General features: G+C 41.1%; 2 protein-coding genes across 3 annotated transcripts; both read right to left on the bottom strand.

Moving 5' to 3' along the window:
• Nucleotides 1–214: 214 nt before the first annotated feature.
• LOC112572886 lies at nt 215–3,160 on the bottom strand. Of its 2 annotated transcripts, none has more exons than XM_025252865.1 (5): nt 3,109–3,160; nt 2,669–2,932; nt 1,877–2,160; nt 1,507–1,569; nt 215–1,359 (listed from the first exon to the last, which is right to left on the bottom strand). In XM_025252865.1, exons 2-5 carry the CDS (start codon nt 2,896–2,898, stop codon nt 905–907), a joined length of 1,032 nt encoding a protein of 343 aa, XP_025108650.1. In that variant the 5' UTR covers nt 2,899–2,932; nt 3,109–3,160; the 3' UTR covers nt 215–904. The 2 variants fall into 2 exon arrangements, with proteins under 2 accessions (XP_025108650.1, XP_025108651.1); XM_025252866.1 differs by having other exon boundaries at nt 1,877–2,148.
• A 1,068-nt stretch (nt 3,161–4,228) lies between these two features.
• On the bottom strand, nt 4,229–8,721 carry LOC112572831. The gene is made up of 5 exons (XM_025252732.1): nt 8,685–8,721; nt 7,663–7,932; nt 6,264–6,520; nt 5,769–5,831; nt 4,229–5,085 (listed from the first exon to the last, which is right to left on the bottom strand). The coding sequence occupies exons 2-5, from the start codon at nt 7,890–7,892 to the stop codon at nt 4,736–4,738; spliced, it is 900 nt and encodes a 299-aa protein (XP_025108517.1). The 5' UTR covers nt 7,893–7,932; nt 8,685–8,721; the 3' UTR covers nt 4,229–4,735.
• Between the last annotated feature and the right edge of the window lie 410 nt (nt 8,722–9,131).

Below are 9,131 nucleotides of genomic sequence, written 5' to 3'. Positions count from 1 at the left end.
AAGTAGTATTTTCGTGCTTGAAACTGATAATGCATCCATGGAGAACTGAGGTGGTCGATAATACTGGCATCAGTGGATGTGCATTAGCATTAAATAATATGTATAAAATGTCATGAAGACCTTCCCGTTCTAGTCAAAAGTTATCATTACACGAACGTCAAGATTAAAAAGAAATGTCCAGAATTCACTCACATATGCAACAGACATTTTCCAATACTCACACAAATAAAATCATTTTACTTCAAAGGTACGACACAATGAACTTGCTAATACAGCCCCAGAGAAACAAAAATGTCAGCAGAGTGGTTGTAGGAAGCGGATACAAATCTTATGTCATACATTTGCTTACGTTTCGACTCCGGCGCACAGATGCTGAAAAAATAATTTTAAAGGGAAAAATCAATCAATCTACTCAAAAATTTGATGTTCACTATGAATTTTCTGCTTTTGAACTCATTTTGACAAAGTAAGTATATCTATATCTTTTACTTATTAAAAAATTAAATTATTAACTAATGAGCAGAGTTAAACTTCATTAAAGCTGATCTGAATTCTTTTTTTATTAAAATAAAATGAAGGACTAGCATAGCAAGAATGAGATACATGACAGTTTCTAATAAAAATACGTTAGAAGTAAATGCAATCAAAATACGGGATAAATAACTATGAAGTACAAGATCATTTACAATTAAATTACATGATTACAGTTTTTAATGAAATATCTTTAGTTTATATTGAAATACATTTTATTTTTAATGTTCTTCAAAGTTTGACTGAATGCTTGCTTGCTTCCCTTTTTACAATAACTTCTCCTACAATCAACGATAGCTAGGAATACTTTTGAAAAAATTTTTTTTTACTCAGTCGTCTCCAGCTGTTACGCATGTTTTGGTCGTTACCATTGTCACTTGGAGCAGACGACACAGGGAAACACTTTCCCGCTTACGTAAGGCGGGCAAGGGAGGCTACCGCATACAGCGGTCACGTAATATAAGAGAAAGCCGTTGTCGTTCTTGTCGGATCCAATGCGCATGTGCTGTTCCTTGTCGACACAGAGGAACTCTGTGGCTGCGGGATGCGTGTGGTGTCCGGCCATGATGTATCCGGAGTATTCCAGCGTCCATCCCGGGTGGCAGCTGCTGGCTGCGGGCAGCATCACGACTGATGTCCGTGGAGCGCGGCACACGGCGCAGCGAGGGTCATTGTCTTGTTGGGGAAGAGGTTGCACCTCGAACTCAGCTCCGTAAATAACAGCATTAGCACTCAAGCCAGGACTGTTCTCTAAGACAGGGTTCAAAGGTAGACAGAGAGCATTTGCGGCTGCTCCAGTGTGCCCGTGACTCGAGCCACCGATGACACCTAAAGAGACAGAGAGATCGAAATACGTAGACATGTAGCACACCTACATGCACGCACACACATGCATCACCCACTCAATTAAACACACACTCACGCTCACATAATACACACGTACGTACACGTACATACACACACACACACAGGTACCTGAATAAACAAGCTCCGTATTATTAGGACATCCTTCGTGGCCCCAGTGCTCGTACACAGCTCCTAAAAGACACAAACAGATGTTAAAGCCCACGTGACTTAGTCCACAGTTTGGCTATAACCACTTAACCTCAGAGATATCCAGGTCACCTTAAAATAATGAGGACTCTCAGTCATGTTGATCAATGGACTATATTCTTATTGTCATACTGGTCAGTAGACTACAAGTATAATGCGTCCACATAAAACTACACGGAAGATAAATATGGATGATTCCGACACCCACTGGTTATTTTATTAGATAGCTAAAGCTGATGTTGAAGATGATGTCAGAAGAAATTTTTTTACTAAATTCAGACATAACGTTTACCTGTGCTCAGGGTGGACGGAATGTTCCGGGTAACACCGGGTCGTTCGTTGCCATCCTCCACTCTTCTCCCAGCAGACTCTGAGCCCGGCTGACTGGCATCGTCTTCCGGCATGGCGGAGCGTCTACTTCCGGTGTCGGGTAACATGGCTGACTGAGCGAGAAGAATTTCGGAACGAAGGGCAGATAATTCTCTTTGCATCTGCAGAGCACGAAACTGCGAGCGGAGACCCTGTATTTCGGCCGTCACCTCTTTGAGTTCTTCTGACTGTGGGCTGGACTGTGGACTGGAAATATAATTAAGATGGGGAATGAAAAGAGACGGTCGTGACGTGTTTACTTTAACATGCGTATCTTAAGATATGTCAGACATTTTGCTCCACGGGTGTCTTTGGAATTTTAAACATAAATTGCAATCTTGTTTCTCCTCTCATAATTAGGTCGGCTTATTTGCTCGCATTTAGTCTGGTGCCATTGCAGACACTATGATTGCAAACACGCGTACGACGCTAAAACTGTAAAATTTGATAATTATTTCACTGATACCAGAATGGATAATGTGGCAGACTGGTAATAAGATTCCATAACCAGGTTTCCTCTTACAGTTATTACATACAACAAATGCCATACACAGTTTATTGTTAGAATATTTTATGCGAGATTAGCTTTACACTTTCTTGCTTATTTGTGTTATTTACAAAACCGCCCTGTCTTATAAACACTATAGTTCAGTTAATTGTCGTTTCCCCTTTCCACTCTGTGTGAACCACACTGACCTTTGTGAACCACACTGACCTTTGTGAACCACACTGAGCACCAGCTTTGAGTTCTGTCACAGTTCTTCTCAACACCTCGAGCTCTGCCTCGATCTGACGTAGCTTCCTCATCTCCAGACCTCCCACACCTGGTGCTGACGATGACGACACGGCGTGATCAGCTGTGACGTTTGCGACCAGACTCATGGTGTACAACGCAGGAAGTGACGTCAGTATGCACAGGAAAGCTGTCGATGCTACTGCAGCCATTGGTGGAAAGGGCTTCTACTTTGGTGAGAGGTTTCTAAAATGGAGTAAACAAACAAACAAAATTTAACAGTTTTCTGATCGTACATTTGTCTCTGGAGGTTTCGGTGTCGCCGTCTGCTGCTGACAACATTTAAACCTCTACTGCAGACTAAACCACAGTTTACAATATTATACTGGACTGTGTTAATGTTAAAAAATACTTCAGCTCACCGTTCGCCCGTTATGCAGTCTTCTTTCTGTAAAATGTAGGACTGTAGGAGAGTCATTTATACCGACCCTTAATATAGTGTTAGGGAAAATGGATATCGAGCAGAACTATAAAAGCATCATCTGGGATCAAAAAATGTTGGAGTAGCCGCACAGCTCCAATAAAATCGTCAACATTGACCACAGAAATGGTGAATTTAAACGTATTCAGCTGAGAACTTATTGAGCAATTACTTTTATAGTCTCTGTAGTCAAAATACTTTGCTACACATTAGGTTTTGATAATTTAAATAAACTTGTCTACTTGACAAATACTTACTCAGCGAATGAACAAACAGCTCTAAGCTGTCAAGAGGTAGCTAAATGCTCGTACAGATATCAACGATTACTCTCACCTGGGTGCGAAGTACTCTTATGATTAATCTATAGACCATTGAATTTGGAAAGCAGTGCGTATGTATTCTGTAAGTAAATAGCTTTTTCAGTTATGAGTTATGTAAACAAGTGAGCATACACTAACTTTGTAAAAACTTTTCACTATCCAGAAATCTACTATTGTGCTCACATGGCCTTGCTTTCGATGCAAACGTAAGCAGCTGATGAGTAAGTGGGTGTAGTTCGTGTCTTTATTTTAGTGTCCGACATGCCAACTCCTGGTGTGAACAATCACTTAAAATATATCTTTATGTCAGATTTGACAAAGACATAGGTCAGCAACTTTTGTTAAATCCTTTCTGTTTCGACTCAGTATAATTTCTTGTTTTTTGGCTTGGGTTAGTTTGGGGGACACAGATGTCAACCTTTGACCCACAACCCGCTTTGTCACGTGCGAAACAGTTGCAGACTGCGGCGAACAATGTAGGATTTAGTTCCTACAAAATCTTTTATTGTTTCAGACCATATGCTTGCACTTATTTGTTCTGTGGTGCATGGTTATATCTTCTGTGATAATGCTTATCTGAGACACGAGAAGAAGAAAAAAATAGTGAACAGAAGGAAAGGAAAGACTTCAAGAAACGAAGAAAAAAACAAGGAAGCAAAGAAGAAAAAAAAAATAGAAAGAAAAAGGGAAAGAAAGAAGTATTTAAAATGAAAGGATTAAGGAAGGAAAATGGAAGAAAGATAGGTAGAAAGATGAATGAGAAACAGACCACTACCACCACCACCATGATGTTTTGGTTTACAGTGTGTCCGCTATGTAAGGCAACATGTGTGACGACTGTTCACTGGTACTGTGACTGCTTCTCTCCAAGCTAGTCATCAACTCATAGAAAACGACAAACAAAATGCTTCATTCTGAATTATACTTTATACTTTGCTATTAAACAGTTCGTATCAACTATACATCAATGCTTGTACATTTTTAATACAAGGTACAGGTGTGTGCTCACCAAGCGAGATGCCGCCTTTGCAGAACAGATTTCTACAAGACTGAAACAGTTGAGAAAGGCCGTAAAGCAAAAATAATAATATAATCAAGTCGGCTGTAGCATAAACTACCTTTCCTCGACTATTCCTTCGTTATCACTTGGAGCAGACGACACATGGAAGCACTTTCCCGTTTTCGTAAGGTGGGCAAGGGAGGCTACCACATACAGTGGTGACGTAATATAAAAGAAAGCCGTTAGCGTCACTGTTGGAACCAATGCGTGCGTGTCGCTCCTTGTCGACACAGAGAAAAGTCTGTTGCAGCAGGATGAGTGTGATGTCCTGCCATAATGTACCCGGCGTACTCCAGCGTCCACCCGCGATGACAAGCGTTGGCGGCGGGCACCATGGCGACTGTCGCCCGTGGAGCTCGGCACACGGCGCATCTAGGATCAAGGTCATGCTTTGGAAGAGGAGCCACCTGGAGTTCAGCTCCATAAATAACAGTTACAGTACCCACACCAGGGTTGTTTTCTAAAACAGGGGTCAACGGCAAACAGAGGGCGTTGGCGGCTGCTCCAGGATGTTGATGCTCAGAGCCAGCGATAATACCTGGACAAAAATAAATTGTTAAAGCTTCATCTGAAGTCACTATGGTCACCTGACTGCATTGATTCACTCAGTCTGCTACTTTTGCTTGTCTGACTGTCAAAAAAAATGTGTGCTGCGGAAAGAGGAGGGGGGACTGCTTAGCGAGGGTTGTCTCCCTTTAATGTTTTATACCGACATCCACTAAACAAAGTATTTCCAACCAGCCTTCCACAAAGACACTGAATTTTCCATGACTTCTTGTCATCACATATTATGCATTTTGTTTTAGTCATAGCAGAATACACGGTGTCCTCTAAACAGTTTGCTGGGCCGCAACAAAAGTCCTTGTCAAGTATCAGACGCGAAAGGAAAGTGTTGGCCTCTTTCCATTCGAATGTAAAATACACTATTCGCTCATAACAACGGCTATTTCTTATTCAACTTAACACTATTTAAAGTCAAGTACATTGCTGTTCCCACACTTACACCGACTTCGCATTACACAACCAAAGAACATAAAATGTAGACTTTATTTTCGAAAAGCATCACTTGCAATTATGTGTAAACAAGAAATAAAAATAGAAACCAAAAAAGCATATAAACACACAAAAAGGTCATCCCCCACAAAAAGAAAGATAGATTACTTAAAAAAAAAACACCTCTGCTTCGCTCAGTTTTACCCTCAAAAATACTCATATCCTCACCTGAATACACCAGCTCTGTGTCATTAGGACACATCTCATTTCCCCAGCGCTCGTACAGGGAACCTGTAGACAAAGGAAAAACATAGAGGTGAATACAAAACTACTTTATGAAGGATGCGGGAATTCATGCTACATGTGTCGTCAGAGACATAAAGTCAACACTGACCACCAAGCCACTCAAGAGAGTAGATATAATTATAAACATGGTCAGGAACGACACAAGGACAATGGCGACACTTACCTTAATCTTGTAACATTTATTTTCTCTCTTTTTTTTTTTTTTTTTTTTTTGAGGGTTACTGACCACACTTCCCGAGTATAATTGCCCACTAGAATTAACAAAGTTGATTAGTGTCAATGTCATCGTCATAATGCGATGATTTAGATTATCATTAATGTATTTTCGATAATACATCCATGAGAATAGAGACTAAAATACTGGGCAAAATGAATAAAATAACACTAAGAAATGCAGTGTGGGATACCGCATTGTACCTGTGTTTAGGGTGAACGGAATGTTCTGGGCGACACCATTTTCAGACTCCGCTGTTCTGCCCACAGACACTGATTTGCTGGCATCGTCTTCCAGCATGGCGGATCGCCTACTTCCGGTGTCAGCTAACATGGCTGACTGGGCGAGAAGAATATCGGAACGAAGGACAGACAACTCTCTTTGCATCTGCAGAGCTTGAAATTGTGAACGGAGCGCTTGTATTTCGCTCGTCACTTCTTTCAACACGTTTGGATGTGGACTGAAACAAAGAAGAAACAGAGAATGGCTTTCTTGTAATTCTATTCGGATTAATGTTTGTTGATTTGACTGCACAACGTGCATGCGCGTGTCTTTAGTTTTATAATTTTGTCTTACCTGTGTCTGTGAAGTTTCATTTAAATACATTCTATTCCCCTTCTATCTCAAATTATAAAGATCAGTGCTCTACTCTCCTTCCATCTCAAATAGCAAAGACTAGTGCTTTATTGGGTAGACTTCACTCCTTCACTCCCTCTCGCCTTGGTAAGAAAAAAAAAAACTGCCACGAGGGACGCTACGCTCTGTGGTCACTACAAGTCCCTCAGGGGCCGCAACCAATGGCCAGCGCCCACGACACCAAGCCACGCCAAAGCGCGTGAATACTTTTCACGCCTAAACCGTGGATAGGGAAGGGAGGGGCCCAGAACAGTGCACCCCCCCCCCCATAGTTACAACCCGCAGCAAACAGCACTCAAGCAGACGTCACGTGACGTAGCAAGAGCGTGACGTCAGGCGCCTCTAGAGTCAGCGGGAGAAGGCCTTGACCTTTCCCCGTGAACCGAATAGAAAAGCCTGAATAAAAAAGTCAACCGTCGACTGCTATGAGCTACCTTTCTAGTACAGGTGCGTCCCCAAGCACTGAGAGAAAGGCAGGAAAAGAAAAAAAAATATGACACACACACACACTCTCTCTCAAGGTCTTCACGACCTTGCGCCTGTCTATCTGCAAGAACTCATTCGCTGTTACCAACCCCAGCGGAACCTTCGTTCAGCAGCACACTTCAGACTTGAACGACCGAGTGTTCAGTCAGGGAATGCTAATAAGAAGACTGCGGGTTTCAGATCCTTCTCCAATGTAGCCCGCTTTTGTGGAACTCGCTCCCCTCTCGACCAAGGAGTCTGATAGTATTGGATCTTTCAAGAAAAATCTGAAGACTCACTTGTTTAAACTTTGAAGTTTTCATTTGACCTGCAGTTTGGTGGCTGCTGGGATCACCGCGCATTGAGCGCATCTTTGTGATGCGGATACTGGCGCGCTATAAAACTACATCATCATCATCATCATCATCTCTCTCTCTCTGATATTTGAAAATTTATATATTTTGCGTGCATAGAGTTTCATTACCACCCACCCCCACTGACCTTTGTGCACCGCACTGCCCGCCAGCTTTTATTTCCGTCACTGTTCTCCTCAACACCTCAAGTTCAGCCTCGATGTGACGTAACTTCCTCATCTCCAGACCTCCGGCACCTGATGCTAACGATGTCGGTGAGAGGTTATCAGCTGTGGCGTTTGTGTCCAGGGTCATGGTGAAGAAGGGAGGAAGTGACGTCAGGAGCCAGATAAAGGTTAGCAACGTTTTTGTAGCCATCGAGGATAAGAGGTCCTCTTTGTCCTGTGGGGAAAGATTCCTGACAGGAAATAAAGAAAGCGTTCATTTTTTAATTTTAGTTACCAAAAGCTTTTATGGGTAGCCCTGGAAATTGTTTTTGTTTTTACTTCACTTTGGATAAACACGTTAACTCGTTAGAGCTTGTGAACGAGAAATTTTACTCGCTCCCTTTGGATCGTGTAGAGATGGTAAAAATCAATCTGTCACGTCAGCTAAAAAAAAACTGGCGCAAATAATTTATTTCTTGAATTGGAATGAGATTTTAAGAAAGTAATATAAAACCGACGGACATCATATTTCTGACAATGATAATGAAACATGGCAACAAAGCATTGCTCGAAAACATACGTGAAAAAATGACTGAAAAATAAACCAAAATAGAAAGTCTTTTAGTTAATCCCATCAACTGACAATACTATCGTTAACAGATATTAGAATTGAAAGACACACACAGCACAGAAACAAAATAAAAGAGAGATTATTTATTGTTATGCTAAGGTATCTGCTGACACCAATATAAAGCCAAAAGCCATTCAGTGAATATATCTATATATACAGCCTAGTATTGTATCTGTGTCTGCTTTTGGTGACCGACCCCATATTGTCTCTTACTGACAATGATAAAAAATCTTTCCTATATACAGATAATGCGCTTGGCTTTCCTTTGCTGCCTTTTATCACCTCTTAGACGTTTGTAGCATTTGCCTTTCTTTAGAAATTGCTCTACAGTCAGTTAATGTTTTTCAAGCAGAACTTATATAAGTCACTTACCGTGTACACAATGAAGTCGGTAGGCGTGGAAACAGTCTCTTGGAAGATTGTCAAGGGTTTGTGATGATGGCTTTATTTATACCAGTCCCGAGGAGAAGATGGGTGAAGTAGAACACGGAGTAGAAATGCAAATGCATCATCTACTTTCATAAAATAACTGTCGCTGGTTGAGGGCTTGAATGCACCAGTGACCCGAGGGCCCAAAGATTTAAAATACAATGTGAAGAAATAGTTTACTTTTAAATGAAGCTTAGTGTCATTAAGAAAGTGTCATTCACTAATCTATATTGAAATTCGATCACAATTATTACAGATGTGGATATTTCAGAGAAAGAAAAATAATCAACGATGATGCTTTTACTAATGTATTTTATCGCTTATTTCAAATAAAAAAATAATGGAGATCAAAAGTTCAGCATAGCTATTCGTTTTTTCTTCTCAACAAAA

Source organism: Pomacea canaliculata, linkage group LG9 (assembly GCF_003073045.1).
Source record: "Pomacea canaliculata isolate SZHN2017 linkage group LG9, ASM307304v1, whole genome shotgun sequence".
NCBI classification, from domain to species: Eukaryota; Metazoa; Mollusca; class Gastropoda; order Architaenioglossa; family Ampullariidae; genus Pomacea; species Pomacea canaliculata.
This window is presented reverse-complemented; position numbering and strand designations above follow the sequence as displayed.

Coding starts and splice junctions, on each gene's coding strand:
- LOC112572886 (XM_025252865.1), bottom strand. CDS start 2,898: ATGGCTGCAGTAGCATCGACAGCTTTCCTGTGCATACTGACGTCACTT. Junction 1,570..1,876: donor TCCGTCCACCCTGAGCACAG/GTAAACGTTATG, acceptor TGTGTCTTTTAG/GAGCTGTGTACGAGCACTGG. Junction 1,360..1,506: donor TACGGAGCTTGTTTATTCAG/GTACCTGTGTGT, acceptor CTGTCTCTTTAG/GTGTCATCGGTGGCTCGAGT.
- LOC112572831 (XM_025252732.1), bottom strand. CDS start 7,892: ATGGCTACAAAAACGTTGCTAACCTTTATCTGGCTCCTGACGTCACTT. Junction 6,521..7,662: donor GGGCAGTGCGGTGCACAAAG/GTCAGTGGGGGT, acceptor TCTTTGTTTCAG/TCCACATCCAAACGTGTTGA. Junction 5,832..6,263: donor TCCGTTCACCCTAAACACAG/GTACAATGCGGT, acceptor CTTTGTCTACAG/GTTCCCTGTACGAGCGCTGG.